The following is a 17,345-nucleotide window of genomic DNA, read 5'->3' on the forward strand; positions in this document are numbered from 1 at the left end:
CACCCGTCCAAAAGTATAGCATCGCGTTGGTTTTGTGTGGTATTTCCTAGCGGTCCTTGGTTCTTTGGAATTCTGTATTGCGGGCAAGGGGACTATTGTAATATTCGTGATTGCGGGAGTCACGAATCGCCGTGGCACAAACACTCCGTGCCGTGCCCAAAAATTCTCCGTGCGCACATGACTCGGCAATTTTTTTCCTAATGTCGTAAAAGGAGGTTGAATTTATAGGTGTCGCTGCGAAAAGTACAGGAACGTCGACCGATTTGTCTGTCGTTCTGTGGATCGAGTTCTAGAAGTTGGTCCTTCTCATCCCGGGAAAACTGGGATTATTGTTGAAGAATGGCTCTTTCAACTGTCCGGTAATTACTGATGGTGTATTAATTGCAACCATCTTTGGCCTGTATCGCTAGTGTTCTTATTTGCACCAATGTTTCCCATTAATATCATGATCAATGATTAAACATATTGCGATGTTAACGTTGGCCTGCCCGTACTTCTGTTCCTCATAAGTTTGTTCTTAAATTATGCTTTAATGATTAGTGGCTTAATATGAAGAAGATGAATATACATAGGCGCTGATTGTTTCTTTCGTGTTAGTTTAATCGAAGTCTGTTGCTCGATTGATGAGGTCCGTTGCTAATCTTTACGCTCACAGTCTTGCAGGTTAAAGGGGCTGTTGTATCTAAATTTGAAATTCCATATATATGTGCAGATTGATCCAGGGCGCACGTCGATTCGCCAAATCTTCTACGATAGTGGGTCTTATTTTCCGTTTATCTAAATGTGGGAAGTAAATATTTCATTAAGAAAGTCCTTATTATTTTCCCTCACTTAGGATTCTCCTTGATACACCTCGTGATGTATTCTTTGAATGGCCTACCTTCTAAATGAATTCTTCTATTTTCTAAGCATATCATTGCATTTGATGCGGTCGCTGTATCAAGATATTTATCTTCTTTGGAACTTATGTTACCTTGGCCCAAACATTTTCATTTATACTGACTTTTTTGAATCTATGGTATTGCAACTGATCGAAAATGTCTTATAGAAAGGGTTAAAGTTCCCGTACTTTGCAGTGAAACAGTACTTGAAAGGCGCATTAGGGGAACTAGAGACCAAAGTATTATACCGATTTAGCTGTTCAGAAATAATTTCTTGAAGAAATCAGCATGTAAATTGTTGCATTCTCCCCCTATGCTATATCTCAATACTATTAGGCTGTATACTTCAAAATATGAAGATTTTCTTTAGTGTACATGCATAAGTCTCCATGGAGACTTATTTTTTGTGGAGAGGTGCATTGTTTTTCCATCTTTGTCAATATGAAAACAAAAGATTGTCAATTTAAAACAATAGCTTCTATTTTTTGCTACTTTTGTTTATGCTAGTCTCTGTTATAGACAGTTGCATTATTTACCATTTCCTGAAGCACCCCATTGTTTGAAGAAATTAATTGTATTGGCATTTCTTCTTCGTTTAATATTTCCCTCATCAACATCTGCAAAGCTAAATTTTGTTCTCCTCTTCATGTGTACAAGACAGATATCTATAGTTCCCTAAAATACCTTAATGTTGGCACTTTTCCAATGACTGTTGTTGCAATGGGGATGAAACCAGCTGAGAATTTTAGTTGCTAACAGTTAGGTAGATAAAAATTAATTAAACATGGATAGAGAAACTGAAATACATGTCATTATATTGAAATTTATGGTTGATCCTTGCTTCAATATCTTGCACAATGCATTTGGTAATTTTTTTCTGTAGATATTAAGGTGATAAATGTTTTTTTAATGTACGCAAGTGTATTAGTACACTGTATATTTAAAAGTGCGGTGTTGGACTTGGTTTGAACCCATGGTATAACCATGGTGAAACCATAGGTGGAATTGTCAGACACCCCACAAAATGTCATCTGTGTGGTAGGTGGCGTATGGTAAGGATCTAGCCCAGTGAATGTTGCATGTCTGGGGCTATATATCTCTACCTTTTCCTATCCAAACCAATCTATGGCTTACAATGCTGAGGGAGTGATCTTTTATTTTTTTGATGCCAATCTTTTCTTGTATATCAACTGGCAACTTTTGAATCCTTGAAATTACTTAAACCCCAATGACCATTAAAAATTTATTCTTTAAAATTTAATTTTAAATTCTTGGCTTTTAGTGCCCACCACTTTTATGATTGGAGAAAGAAATTCATTCCCATATGTTGTAACGCCATTTGTAACCCTCTTACATCTACCCATGTTAAATCTCAGAACCCGAAAGACGAGGGTAGTTCCGCGTTACATAAATTTGCTCGCGACTAGCTAGCAGTGGAGAAATCATTTAATTAAAACTAAATGAACCACGGGGATTCGTCCGGGACACCTCACGCAAGGGATCAATAAACCAAAAAAAAAAGAGAATCATTTCTATGAAACAAATCGCACCACAACTTGGGCATTTATTTGACAATTGCACCTTTTGGGTTTTCTACAAAATGACAATTCCATTAAACAAAATAAGATTTTCCCTGATCCACACTAACGACTCCAATCCACTGACCCCCAAAACATCACAAATACCCCTGCACTCGACGAACCTCACACACATGAATAAATAAATTGGAGACAAATGTCCACTGAATAGTCCCAAATATGGGTGCCCCCAAAATTACAACAATAAATTGATCTTTCCCCTTTAAACCAGAATAAAACCAACAGCCACATACCTTATGCTAACACACACACAATCATACAACCCACATACTCCGAAGTCCATGCTTCAACACTGAGAATTAATTCACGTCAGGAGAGTTCAAGTTAGGTGCGTCCAGCGGGAAGATTGCAGACCGAGAGAGCGATCTCCTTCGCTTCGCTGACTACCTAGCACCCACAGTGTTGCCGTTTTTCCCAACACCGCGTAGCAGACGACACAATTTGTTGTCTGTTCGGCCCACGCGCGCTCTTCTCCATACGCGCGGGTCTTTAAACTGGCATCGCAGTTGGACCGCTGGCCGCCCGTCGTCCAAGTTACTCCGCCATGGTCAGCCGCGGAAGTAAAGTGGCGATCTTCTTCAAGACTGCCCTTAGAGAGGACCAATCTCTTTGCTGCAGTCCTGCGGCATGCCTGTAAACTTCCAATTCATCTCCCTCTCCTCTCAACATTCATGCTCCACAAACACATAAAAGAAAACAAAGAAAACACATTAACACACATCACACACGTAACGTAAGTGGCTATCTGGCCTCAATGCTCCCCCCTTTTGGGACACGCGAGACGATACCGAAGAACAAAAGAAATAAAGTTAGTGGATTGAAGTCCCAAAAAGAACATACATATTCATAGTTTCAATTAATAATCTCTTTACATTATTTCCATACATAATATATATATTTTTTTTTTATACATTAACTTCTCCCACCTGCTCTTCGACCTCCAACCTTCCCGGACGCACTTTACACATTACAATGTAGCAATTACTTAAACTTTCGATGCCTTTTTATCATGCATGTATGTATTATCTATAAGCCGGAGTTGTTGTTCAGGAAATATGTCATTTCCCAGGATGGTTACTCACTACGGGAATGTATATTCTGTGGGTGCGGACTATTTGCCCAATTTTACTCACTGCTTGCCTGTTCCCATAAATTGCTGAAATCGTAAGGGAAATTATCAGGAAGGTTGATGATTATTTTTTTCTCTGTGCCCTATCAAAAAAATTTCAGTTGTCTCCGGGGAATGTTTATGATTTGGAATGTTTATGATTGCTGAAATCATAAAGGTAATTATCAGTAAGGCTGATAATTATTTTTTTCTCAGTGCCCTATAAAAAAAATTCAGTGGTCATTAGGGTGTGTGTATGATTTGGAACCAGCAGGTAAGTGATCTACATCTGTATGCCACCGCACAAGCCAGCTCAATTGGCATGTGCAGAAAATCTTGTTGCTCACAAAAAATAAAAGAATATGTGCTTTGGAGGTACATATTTGACAACTGATCCAGCCTATCTTTGATTTAAACCCTTCATTTTTCAGGGAAATTTGAATTCTAATACCTATGTATTCAGAAAAATATCTCTCTCATTTTATCATTTCTGTTGGTCTTAGAAACAAGAGTGAGGTTTGAAGATGACATTCTCTGAGTCATTCTGACAGATACATAATTTTTCAAGCAATCTTAGCCTAGCACGTAATCTCCAAGACTATCCACCTAAAGTATCACACAGCTTTCCTTTATATCTAATTAAGTTCACTGATGAAAGCTTTTTGAGCCATATCCGATTAGCTCGCTGTGTTCAAGATGTGGCCTGTAGTGTGCAAAATTGCACATCTCTTCACTTTTTCATCTGAAAACCCTCCCACATCACGCTTGACGAATTCTAGTTTCTTCAGAGCTCTTCTACAAATATTTCGTAAATGTATTACCCGTGATAGATAATGTAGTGCGAATATTTTTTTATTGGTAAAAAATCAATGTTATTCAAAAGTTTTTGTAGCACTAGGTTTTTCATAAATTTTTGTGATGCACTATTTCCTTTGATGTACAATTTCCTGTGATGCACTGTCTTTTACATGTTTCAGCAAATCGTTCCACAGCTTTGAGGCAACAACAGTAAATGACTTCTGAATTGTAGCTGTGCAGAACTGTGGGGCATACAAAAAACAGGGGTCTTGTCTTGTAACAACATTAGTTGATAACCCAAGGGAAAACATTTTTAAAAACTTATTACAAAAATGCTTTACAAAAGATATACCAAAAATCGTAAAAATAATTTGTAAACACACTTATGTAAACTATTACAATAATCTTCAAAGGAAATATTAAATGAAATTCAACAATGCATACTTTGCAGGTTACTATGATACATTATTCTTAATTATGATACTTATCTGAGATATAAATACATTTTTATCCCATGATAAATCTGTTTACATACAGTGCTGTAATCCCTTCATATTCTTATTAGGGGAGAGTTGCAACAATATTTTCATTTTGCAAATGGAATGAGGAAGGTTTGCTGGTATCTTTGGTTATATTGCGGAACATAAAAATTTAATTTCTGGAGAATACCTCCATCTCTTCCATATTTTACTATTTCATATAAAAACCTAAGTCCCATACTCTTCCTTCTTGCATTAAGTGGCATAAGTCCATAAAAATTTAGCAAATTTTTATATGATGTATGATTTTTGTATATCGGGCACCTATATTTTATACTCCCTATAGAAAATAACTCTACGAAATCTCTTTTGTAAGTTCAACTGATTCAGGCTTCCATTGGTGGGAGTTAGACATATTTAAATAAATAAAAGACCGTAGCACTTTTCCACAAAAATTTTTTACGCAGTAAAAAATTATGCAGGATAAGACACAAAAAAAATAAAAATATACAGTAAAAATGTTGTGGAAAAGTGCTACGATCTTTTATTTATTTAAATAAATCTCTTTTGTATCAATTGGCATGGATCTTCTTTAACTGCTTCTTTCACTTCATCATCTGTGTCGAAGTGCTTGCCGCCAGTAATCAGTAATTCAGTAATCTGCCGATGAATTTCTGCCTCTGAATTGTTTCTTGCAGACAAAACTGCCCTTACTACACAATCGGCGGGCTGATCAATTGACTTAAAAATTGTGGACCTGACAATATAAACAGCACACAGCAACAGTAATAACCCTAATGGTGGCGCTTGACGTGTAAGGCATGCTGCGAGTCGGCGTGCAAGCGTGTTTTGTCCTTTGTGCCAAATTCAAATAGTTTCGGTGAATCGGTCCTTACTTTTGGAATAACCATTGTATGTGGTAAATTTGCCATTTTATTGAATTTTCAAGCAATATACTGTTCTTTTCAGAATGGGATGCCTCAGGCTGAACCCAATGAACTCAATCATCCGCAGTATATACTGTACTCGGTGAGTAATTAAAGAATTATTTTATAAATACGAGTGTATTCAATGGTATGAAACAATTGATATGGGTTTCCTGGTCAACTTAAAACTCACCATTAATCTGCCTACCTCTGATTTTCCCATTTTAACATACATACTTTGCTTGCATTTAGACCATGAAAAATACTATTTTTTTTAGAACAAGTGTACTTGATTGCAAATTGAAACTATGTATGTAAGTTGAAAAAATAATTTGGAATATGTATACATATTTTATGCATATGGTGCATTTATCACAAATCCTTGTCCTAATATCAATACGTTGGAGATAAGCATTTTTCTACCATTATAGTTTTGCTTTTTAATTATGAGTAATACTATGTAGTGTACAATTGCCGTATTTTATTTTCCTCATCATACAAAGTAACTGATGGATTTTTACTCCAATTTAATGTGGAAAGCTTTCTGCAGCATTCAAGTGATGCACTGTTGTATCAAATAAATATTTCCTCATATGATCAGTGATGATCTCAATGAACAGGTTTTGGTGGTAAGATACCTATTTCATTATTTCTTAATTGATCATAAACCCCCGCCAAAAACACTGGTTTTTAAAGTAATTTTGTCACTTTCTGTTAGTATGTTTATAACCCTCTCAGCTCTGTTTCTAATGTTTTGTACATATAGTGAAATGATTATCTTGAGAATTCCCAAGAACCTGGAAAATTTTCAATCATGTATGTATGTTGGTATCTCATATTCAATCATGTATGTATGCTGGTATCTCATATTGACTTTAGCCTTGCAGATGTATAATTTGCCAATGGTGAAATAAATTTATTATTATTATTATTATAATCCTTGGTGTTCTGGACATGGAAAGCAGAAGGTCTATAGTTTGACCCCTAGTCGCAGCAAAAAAAAATTTTCAAGTGTTTTTTGATCATAATTTCTCCTCCGTGCTACTGCTGTCATTGTCATATGTTTTTGTTCATACCTCATTGTTTCTTCTCCGGTGTGTATTCAGGGCAGAGAAAATTTGTGTCACGAAATTTTAATGCTGGATAGCTGATGCCAGTAGGAGCCATAATTACAGATGATGTTTGCATCAAAAACAGACCATTTTTAAACTACAGAAACTTTGAGCCAAGCACTCTGATTGGTCGCGAGTTTGCCCTGATGCCCAATGCTCTGGACAACTTGTGACTTTGAATGCTTAACGTGCCGGAGATCGCGATGTATCCAAGGCATGCAGCAACGGAGCAAACCTGCAGTCAATCTGAGCACTTGGCTCCAAGTTTCTGTAGCTTAAAAGTGGTGCGTTTTTGACCTAGACATCAATATACCCTTTTTCCAAACTCACGGCGGCTGACCTTGAGTGCGCTCAGGACCCACCCACTCTTCTAGCCAATCACGGAAGAGCGACTAGAGAAAGTGTGGAGGAGGCCGCAGTCTCTCTCCGATTCCCATTCAGTGCAGATCCCTTTCCAGTTTGCACTGTTGCCAAACAGAATCTATGGAGATCGCCGAGCGTTCCTCCTGCTGCCCCCGAAAGTACAGTTATTTCCAAGGGCTGGCAATGCTGGTTTGCCGCATGGAGGGGAAAAGGGAAGGGGATGGAGGGGAACAGTGAGATGGAAGGGGCAGCGCTTCTGATTGGCTACTAGCTCTCAACCGCCCAGCCGCCGTCAGTTTGGGAAAAGGGTATAGTAATTTTGGTTCCTCCTGGCATCAGTTATTCTGGATTAAAATTTTGGGCCACAATTTTTCTCCACTCTGTGTGTAAATTACCATAAATGTAAATTTTACGAGTGTCGACAGGTATAATTTTTTTATTATGTATTTGTATAACAGCCCTACTTGTAACTTTTGAAATGGATACGGTTTGATTTCAGACCTAATCTTGTGACGCTCAAAGTGGTGAGCGTGAAGGACATAAAGAAGAGTGACGAGACGTTCATCCAGAGGAACGAGAGGATTGGTCGACCCCTCTCCCCACACTTGTCCATCTACAAGCCACAGCTCACATCGCTGCTCTCCCTCACGCACCGAACCACTGGGATCATCATGTCGGGCATAATTTATGGAGTTGGGATCGGTACGTCATTTCCTAGGACTTCTATTATTTTTTTTAGGGTTGGTCGGATCGGATACAACGGATTCAAAGTCACGGAAAGCATCTGATTTGAATCCAAAATATAAAATTAAAGCTTCCGTGAATAAAATGCTCCATTAGAATGGAAAGAGTTCAATATTTGCCATGTGCGTGCACTGTGGTGTGAAACTATCACGGGGAAGCGCAAAATCCACCTCACCACTACTGAAGCATCTGCGACTGAAACACAAACAAAGAAATTCAGGGAGTGAGAAAGTGACAAAATTCCGGGGAAACATGTGTGAGGGAAATTTGAAAATATTAAAATGTCTATGATAGTCCGAATAGCATTTCTTTAATTGTACGTACCCTGAGGAAACTTGAATTATTACTTCATTTTTAAATAATTATAGCAGGCAATTAAAGAAGCATTTGGATCCGAAAATATATATGAAGATCCACCACCTGAAATCAAGGATCCCTAATTTTTTTCCTGGCTAATGCAGTTGGTTACATCCATTGATGGGATAATTATTGGATTTCCTACCCGCTGTGGTTTTGGCTAATTGATCCCAGTGTTTCGACGGCCGAGTCTGCCATCATATTCAGGGACACAGTGTAGAGCCAAATTCATTACTGTATTTTTGGTTTTCAAATCCTTTAATCCTCTTTGCTGGTGACGATGGAATTTCCATTCGGGCCTGCTGGATTTTTTTGAATTGATAAGCTCTCCTTTAATATTCAGGTCATACATTGGAAAAATTTAATCTTGATGAGACAGTATTGGGTGGAAGTATTTTCGTGAGGCTTTAGGAAATCTCTTTGGAGGCGCGAACAGTATTAAATGTGACCAATTGCTATTCCTCAGCGGAAGTTTGCTCCCAATGGATTGGGATCCTCCTGTCCATTGTCCAATGCTCTTTGCTCTAGTAAAGGATCGGCTGCCTTATCATGCCTGCAGGTTAAATTTTCATGCTAACAAGGCTGCATTACTATTCCAGTGAAACCTCTCGTACAGATGGACACCTATGTTCCTCGAAAATGTGTCCGTGAGTCAGAGGTGACCTAAAGAAAACCTCATCACGCTTAGCACGTTGACTGCCATGCTGGTCATAGTGAGCGGAGTCGAGTGGCTCCTGTCATGCCACACCAGTCATAGTGACCGGCCTCTGAGCGACTGTTTCAAAGTGGATTTGTGACGCCACGAGTGACCGGAATCTCTTGCTAACGCATGGGCCATGACCGTTGTGGCGTCGGAATATAAAATTTATTTTAAAGTAAAGTACAAAAACACATTTAATGTTTTATGATCCGGGAATAGTTAACGGAATGAAAAACACCAATGGCAACAGAGGACATATCTACTAAAAACATCATAGCGGTCAACGTGGTAATAATACCCTACGAGTAAAATAGTGTAGGAATTTAAGCCAGCAGAATGAATCCTTCACAGGAACTTCTAGGTTTTTAAAAACCTAGAAGTTCCCGTGTAAATACCCCGTTAAGACGGTCAAAGGTACCGCTCCGCGGTGTCATAAAACGACCGTTTTCGCAGTAGAATCGTGGGGGTCAGGGATAGGAGAGTAAAGAAGGTATGAGAGTCTCAACTGGTGTCTTTCTGGCAGGCCTTTGTATGAGTCCCAGGAAAGCAACTCACTTTTTCAAGATTTGAACGCTTTTAATAGAAGCATGGTCTTCGATCGTATCCAAAGAAAACGAAATGAACTTCAATGAAACGTGCACTAACCTCGGCTGAAAAACCTCCAACGTCTTCACCATAGACCATTTGAGAATTGGTGTCTTGAAGCAAAACATAAAAACGGTGAATGCTGAGCGTTAAAACCCATAAAGCTTTAATAACCTTACCGCGTTGCGGCTAATCCAACTTCTGACGCGCGGAGACAAACCCTGCCGGGCGATCGAAAAATCGATGTAATTTCCGGCGACGCAAACTTATATCAAAGATAACTGCATAAGCACATCAAGAAATCTTCAAAGAATGTTCTCATACAAGTTACTCCGCGTGACTTTGCCAAAAACCTATTTGAAACTCTACCTAAATGTAAAACTTTGTCGAAAAACAGTGTCCGCCATTTTGTAACTGCGTGGTAACAATTTATCGATGATATTCTTTAAGATTACGGAAAATTAAAGGAAAAACCCTATGCCAAAAGATGATGTGGTTTTTTATTCCGCAAGAATCCACCCATAACTTAACCATCTACTTACTTTGGAAGATTTTCAGAGAAAATTGAAGACGGGCGTTTTTATGGAAATTTGTTCACGTTTGAGCCTCTGTATCTCAGTAACGGGTGGGATCAATGTCAAATGAAGTACATATCCACAAATTTCAATTATTTTTGAGTATAATTGCAAAGTTTCAAGTTTGTAACTCAAAAAAAGCCATTTTGTAATTTTGTCTGGCGTTTTCCGATTTCCGCCCACTGTGCACTGTACCATTTTCAAGACTAGTGAATCAATAGTCTTGAAAATGGTACAGTGTACCGAAACTAGTCGGCAATAAAGTGTGTGTTTTGTGGAAAAGCAAAGTAATTTTCTTCCTACCTGATAATAACTGTTGCATAATTACGTGAATCTCGTGCTATGTATTGCCTTGAGAGGTATGAGCAGGCCGTGGCTTGCTGCACCCGTTCTATCCTATGACACCAGCAACACATATTCACTGTATAGTGTATATGTTTTCATCACACACTGAGAGAAGAGAAAAAGTATCTCCTCAAAAAAAATTGGTGTGTTAATATAATTTGCAGTTCATGTTATAATTTGATAATTAATATTTATCTTTGTCTTTTATTTGAAGGAGCTCTTATCTTGCCAAGTAATATACCTCATTACGTTGATTGGCTAGCCAGCTTTCATTTTAATCCAGCCTTTTTGTATGTGTGTAAAGCTGGATTAGCATTTCCAATGGCTTATCACTACTTGAATGGAATAAGGCACTTGGTGAGTATTTTTTTCCAGCAATAGTTTCTTTGATACTAATATTATTGATGTATGTATGTCGTTTGTGGCTATTTCTCAGTCATATTTATTGAATTGCATTCAGAAGCGCTTTAATTGATTTTTTTTATTACCATAGCTTCAGGATCTCTAAACAAAATTTTCTGAACATTTGTTGCTAGATTTTTCTCAGTTGTCAATTTTTTTCTCCAATCTATGCCCAAGTCACTGTGAATATTAAAAATTTTTTCCTTTCATTTTGGGTGCACACTCCTGTGTCCAGATGCACCACTCCCGTCCTTGCATGTGATATCTGAAATAAGGCTTATTAATGGTAAATGGGAAGTGCTTGTTTAGGTGTGACATCCTGAAAACACTCCAACTTAGGAATGATGCAAGATTCAATAATTTTGTTCATATCCGTTATTGATGTATTTGTGGCACCACACTGTGATGCAAATTGATTTAACTCCGGATATGTAGGTTTTCAGGACCATAAATGGGGGAGGTGTTGGGGAAGTTTAAAAAAAGAAAGGTTTTTTGTTAAGTTTCACCGCGCTGTATTGGAGAAAGCATTTGTAGTTGAGTAGTGATGGTATTGGTGAATGATGGAGAAGGCATAAGATATTCTCCTCCACTTCTTTCTCTATTTCTATCTTTCTTCTTCTTTTTCTGTCTCTACCTATATGATTGTTCAGTGCCTTGTGTTATCGATGGACGCAAAGTCCGAACCAGCTCAAGAAGAGCTGATGACATGAAATTATGCTTTAATGTAGTGCATGCCTTGCAATACGGTAGTGATTCAATTGTTATACTCAGGTTTGATGTAATTAACATTCCAGTTTTGGAATTTTCGAATGAATGAGGGTGTTGATCTTGTTATTTAAGCCTTGAATTAAGATTGAATGTTTTATTTTATCCTTTATGATTTCTATGTCAGATTGATTTAACGAGGTTTTAATGGTTTGATTGTATCGGCCCCTTGACGATGGTTATAGATGTGTGTGTAATGCATTGTTATTCCCTTGCTTGTGGAGTTTCCTGCTCTGTGTAAATTGGGATTCATGGTGGCTAACTTGCAACTTTTATCTCTCCCTGTGAGGCAGCCATTCAACGGCTTTATTTTTACGTGATTACATAAGTCTCAAAGATATTTAACTACCCTCATGGAACTTATTTTTTGGTCTCTACTAATGATTTTTTTTTTCAGAAAATCTCATACTTTGTCTATTAATGACAGTATGCATTTCATTTTCAGGCATGGGACTACGGAATGGGTTTCAAAATTAAGGATCTGTACAAATCTGGCTATGTTGTCTTGGCAATTTCCATCATCACTGCTCTTGGATTGGCTTCACTCTAAGCTAACTATCTCTAGTTGTCCTAAAACAATAATGATTTGTAAATTTAATGTACAAAATGTAGGGTAGCTTTGTGTATAATTCATCAATGTGTTTCATCAGTACTAAATTTATTAAAGAAAATAGTGCCTTTTTTATTTAATTTTCTTTGTGTGTAAGGAATTCCTTCCCTATGGTTCTTTACTAATTTGAAATTGATGGACCATGCTGATTAGGACTGCACTACAATAATAGTAATCAATTTATTAAAAATATTCCTTTGAAGGAGCTATTGCATTGACTGCGTTAAGAGGCTCGCAAATTCATTACCTGCTTGTTAGCAATCCAAAAGTTATCAAGATCAATGGGTAGAAATTGTTTACAATTCATTACCAAGGAATTTGAAAGTCTGTCTAAATCACTCATGCCTCCATGAGAGCAAGTAAACTTCCTCCATTTACATTTCTCGAGCATTTTTTGTTATGTATGCCCTTGAAAGGTGGCATGAAAGTTCAACTTGGTATTAGTCAGAAGTGATTCTTTCTTACAATGTTTTTATTAATATATATATATATTATTCAGCATCTTGTCCAGGTCAAATCTTGCAACTCGGTTGTGACCCGTTTTCCAATTAGCAATCTAGCTGAAATTTTGGGATACCTTAGAACCAGACGACAATGCAATATTCTAGCATTTTTATTACGATTGGAACGGTATCTTGATTTGTATTTGGAATTTGAAATTAATTATGGATATCGATTCGAAATATGGCCACCAAAATTGGATGGAAGCGCTCCGATCATCAATGGCATAATAACTGTAATAACATAGCAGTATGCTCTGTGATTATTAGGAAGAAGAACGATGAAAAATCATAATTTTTTTTACATCAAAGTTTGTTGACAAATTGATTGAAAGAAAATTAACAAATGTCGTGAGCAGAAGTGGAAAAGGATCAAATGGGAAAAGAGGAAAATGATAAGGTAGAAACATTAGAGGAAAGGGGGGGGGGGTAAAATTTGAAAAGTCAAATTCGAATTATGGTTTGTTTACGTGTGAAGAATGGGTGGTTTACTATTTATTTTAACTGCCCTAAATCAAAAGATTATTACTCCTGGAGTACTTATTGTCATTTAAAAATGTAAAGTGTAAAATATCTTATTTTTGAGATTACATGAAAAGTGAAAATTTTCAAGTACGTGAAAACACGACGGCTAAGTATGAATGCTGGGAAAAGCCCATGTGACGTCATTCTGGTTCTGGCTGCTGCTGTGTGAGGCCAGTTTGGTGCGAGGCTATGAGCCGTGCTACAATGTAGACTGCTAGTATGTAGCAGAGTACCCTGCAAGCCGGCAGCACTTGGCTTAAATAAGGATTATTAATACCCTATGAAACAAAGGAAACTTTCCGACCATAGACAACTTTAATAGGTGATTATTAAGAGATTTTCCCAGAGCTCAGTACCTCATGCACGCATTGGTAATCTCAGACAGGGGCGCAGCTAGGAATTAAGGCTGGGGGGGGGGGGTTTAGGTGCAACTAATACCGGGGTGTGTGGGGGTATGTAATACCCGCCAGGATAAGCAGCAGGTGCGACATTAATAAATTGTGGAATTTTAAGATAATTGGTTCAAAATGGTGAGTTTTACGGCTTTTTGAGGGATATTTTTTTAATCCTTTCACTATTCTATTAGTAATACCAATCCAATTAAGTACAATGGATTAAACTTAAAATTCTCTGAGCTATGGCGGGGGGGTTTATCCCCCAAACTCTCCCCTTGCTGCACCAGTGATCTCAGACGATGTAAAACTCCTGACTACATGCATAGCATCTAGGTCCCTGTGATGTCACGTGGAGTGGCATCGCATAGGCGCCAATCTGGCCTTTTTGAAATGAGGTTAAAATTGACCCTTGCCATTCGTCTAAACCGGTATTTCTAAAACCAAATAATTTGTATATTATGAATACACCAATGGTGGGTAAAGAATCGCAATCAATGCCTTTCATTTTCTTTGATGAAGGAAACTACCCTATTCCATGCTGAATTATTTGTTTTTGTAATCACTTTAAACTCAAATTTATCTTTTATTTTGCAATTATTAATCATTGAAACTACACTAGTGTATACTTTTTGTCAAATAATCTCTAAATAAAGGGGGTAAATACATAATGTGTATTTCTTTTGAAACTGAAAATTCTAGAGCATTTCTACCCTTGACAAAATAAAAAATCAAGACTTCTAAATTATGAAATTTTATTTGCTGAAAACGAGATAAATATGTACCTAGATCTTAAATGTGTAGTTACAAAAACTAGTCCTTCAATCAGCTTGGTTTATTAGTTACTTATAAGTAAGAAATGTACGAAAAACAGTGAGTCACAGCAGTTAAATACATTTTAATTGCGATGTTAAGAATAAATTGAATGTAAAAGGAAACAAAATATCCATGAATTTACAAAATATTTATTTAAGAAATAAAGTTTTTTTCGATCATGAAAAGTGTTAAAAACAGTTTAAAATTCATTTTTTGGTACCTTGTTTTTCAAAAATTTTCCTCCCTGGTTTTGGACTCAAAGCAAATAAAAAAATTCTGGCTATGCCACCGGTATGTGCCCTGCATTTTTAGTTGTATATGAAGCAATTGGGTAGTCGTATCAGCGCTCAAAGCCTCGCCCCAAGGTCACCTCACTTGTGGCAGCGGGAACCAGAACGACGTCACACTGAGTTTTCCCAGCATTCATACTTATAGGCATCGCGTTTTCACGCGCTTGAAAATTTTCACTTTTCATTTAATCGCGAAAAATAGATATCGTCATTTAAAAATCTAAAAGCGTGAAATACGTACTCCAGGAATAATAATCTTTCGATTTAGGCCATAATAAAATAATAGGAAACCACCATATTGTGACTTTTTTATTTCATAATATGACATTGTCTTTCACATTTGCGTAATCACTTTAAATAAAATTTTCTTATACTCTGTGTGTGACTTGATCGTTTTTTATTACGATAAAAGTAAAAACAACTCAAGATATATTTTGCGCCCCCACCATTCAATTAAATCTTTTGATTGAATTGATTTGGCAACTGGGATTTTAAATGGAAATAAACTTTGGGTCAAAAACTAAATATTTGTGTGTGATTATTCGCTTGCTGACAGAAGGGGCAAGGACCCACACAATTTAAAGCGTGCGAATCGCGACTTAGGCGACGGGCCGTTCCGTTACAAAAGAAAGGTGTCAAAAGGATAAGGAGGACGTGATGTTTTTTGAAAGGGTTATCCTAAAAGGTTATTTTAGAGGTTTTTCAGATTTCAGAGAATTTTCAAGGAGCAAATGCACTGAATAGATAATAGTAGTGGCGCAGCGAGGGGGGTTTTGGGGGATAAACTCCCCCCCCCCCCCCCCAGAGCTCAGAAAAATTTTTAAGTTTAACCTATTTCACTTGATTGGATTAATATTGCTTATAAAATAGTGTAAATATTAATAAAATATCCCTCCGAAGGCCGTAAAACTCGCCATTTTGAACCTTGTATCTGAAAAATTTTCTAAGGGAGGGCCCCCGCACCTCCCGCTTACCCTGGTGGGTATTCCACACCCTCAGACACCCCAGTACTAGTTGTGCCTAAAACCCCCCCTAGCCTTAATTCCTCGAGGAATTCCTCTATTATCCAGGGGCGCAGCGATCGCTAGAACCATAATACATTATTAAATTTTATGTGCTGCCTTTTTCTCGATTTAAGAGCCAGAATATCGTCAGAATCCGGGCATGCAATTTCCTGAAAATTTCCGGAGGGGGTCGAATGCCGCGGCAAAGAGGGCCCCCATCATGAGCCCCAGCCGAGGGCCCCTGGGTTTCACTCTTTGCGTCAGATTCCAGCACTCATACGCCAAAGGCGATTCATATTTTTAAAAATTACGCGTGGAATCTGGTGGAATTCCGAGGAATATTAGAGGGGAGGCGGTGTGATCGATTTTGTATCAACGGGAACATTAGCGCGGAGATTTTAGAACTCGCAGGCCTTGGCCCCGCGTGCTTTTCATCAGTGCTTTGTTTCCTCGAACTGTGAATCACGGAGGAAGACATCTCCGAAAGAAAAAAAAAACGCTTCCATTATACGGGATGGGGGAGTTCCAATCTCCAAAAATGACACCAATGACAACTCAATTCAGTGCGTGGGGAAGTTTGGTGTTAGTTCTGCAGAAGTATGCCAGATGGCGCGTCAATGTTTTATGTCAACTCCCCCGGTGCCAATGAACACTAGAATGCCGGGAGGGTGTCATTATGACAACCATGTTCTTATAGCCGTGTTATGTTGCAGATTATTTTTTTCTTAGTCGCTAGTGTTAAAGCGTCATCTTCATTGTAATACTTGTTTTTGGTTCCTTAATATAAAAAAAAAATCATGTTTTTTGTGTGTCGTCGTGTGTAGTGTATATAAAAGTGTGTAGTTTATTAAAAATAAGTGTCGTCGCAGTAAAATTAGGCTGGTTTCAAGGAAAATCTTTCGCAAATAGAGCGGAATATATTTATCTCACGAGCTAATAAATTTTCGAAAAAATGATAAACAGCTGATATTTATTGAAATTATGTAAAACATGAACAATCCTAAATTTTGTTATAAACAAAAGTTATGAACAAATTTTCCTTTTGAAGAAAAATTATATTAGTATAAGTCATGGAATTATAATAAAAATCATTATTTTTTCAAGCAAATAATTATAAAAACTAATAAATTGCTGTCATAATTTCCTCAAAATTTTGGTTTCATTAACCTTTCCTGTGCAGAAATGTTACAACTTGAACGATCACAGCTATATTTGCCCCCCCCCCCCCCCTTAGTTTTGATTCTGGGTACGCCCACGAATATGCTTATTTTAATTTTTCGAAGAATTTCTTCTTTCAAGAGATATCAAATCTGTATGCAGTAGCGGAGGATGATTTCCACTAAGAGAGCGTTTCGCCTGATTTATTTTTAACACACGCTTATCTCGTTTCTCGGGAAGGAGTTCTTTCCAAGAAAAGAACCGGTCAATGAAATCGTTCCAACAATAAAAGAACGTGAGCGATTCTGCGGA

At 37.5% G+C, this 17,345-nt stretch overlaps 1 protein-coding gene across 1 annotated transcript; it reads left to right on the forward strand.

Moving 5' to 3' along the window:
* The first annotated feature begins 236 nt into the window (after window positions 1-236).
* LOC124157992 (succinate dehydrogenase cytochrome b560 subunit, mitochondrial-like) lies at window positions 237-12,423 on the forward strand. Its single transcript, XM_046533129.1, has 5 exons — window positions 237-359; window positions 5,834-5,893; window positions 7,765-7,967; window positions 10,786-10,928; window positions 12,184-12,423. Exons 1-5 carry the CDS (start codon window positions 340-342, stop codon window positions 12,286-12,288), a joined length of 531 nt encoding a protein of 176 aa, XP_046389085.1. The 5' UTR covers window positions 237-339; the 3' UTR covers window positions 12,289-12,423.
* The last annotated feature ends 4,922 nt before the right edge of the window (window positions 12,424-17,345 follow it).

Source organism: Ischnura elegans, chromosome 4 (assembly GCF_921293095.1).
Source record: "Ischnura elegans chromosome 4, ioIscEleg1.1, whole genome shotgun sequence".
In the NCBI taxonomy this organism is placed as follows: Eukaryota; Metazoa; Arthropoda; class Insecta; order Odonata; family Coenagrionidae; genus Ischnura; species Ischnura elegans.

What these genes read in the sequence shown, in the direction of transcription:
- LOC124157992 (XM_046533129.1), top strand. Translation starts at nt 340, where the DNA reads ATGGCTCTTTCAACTGTCCG. An exon ending in CGCAGTATATACTGTACTCG is followed by an intron (nt 5,894 to 7,764) that starts GTGAGTAATTAA and finishes GTTTGATTTCAG; the next exon opens with ACCTAATCTTGTGACGCTCA. An exon ending in AATTTATGGAGTTGGGATCG is followed by an intron (nt 7,968 to 10,785) that starts GTACGTCATTTC and finishes TTTTATTTGAAG; the next exon opens with GAGCTCTTATCTTGCCAAGT.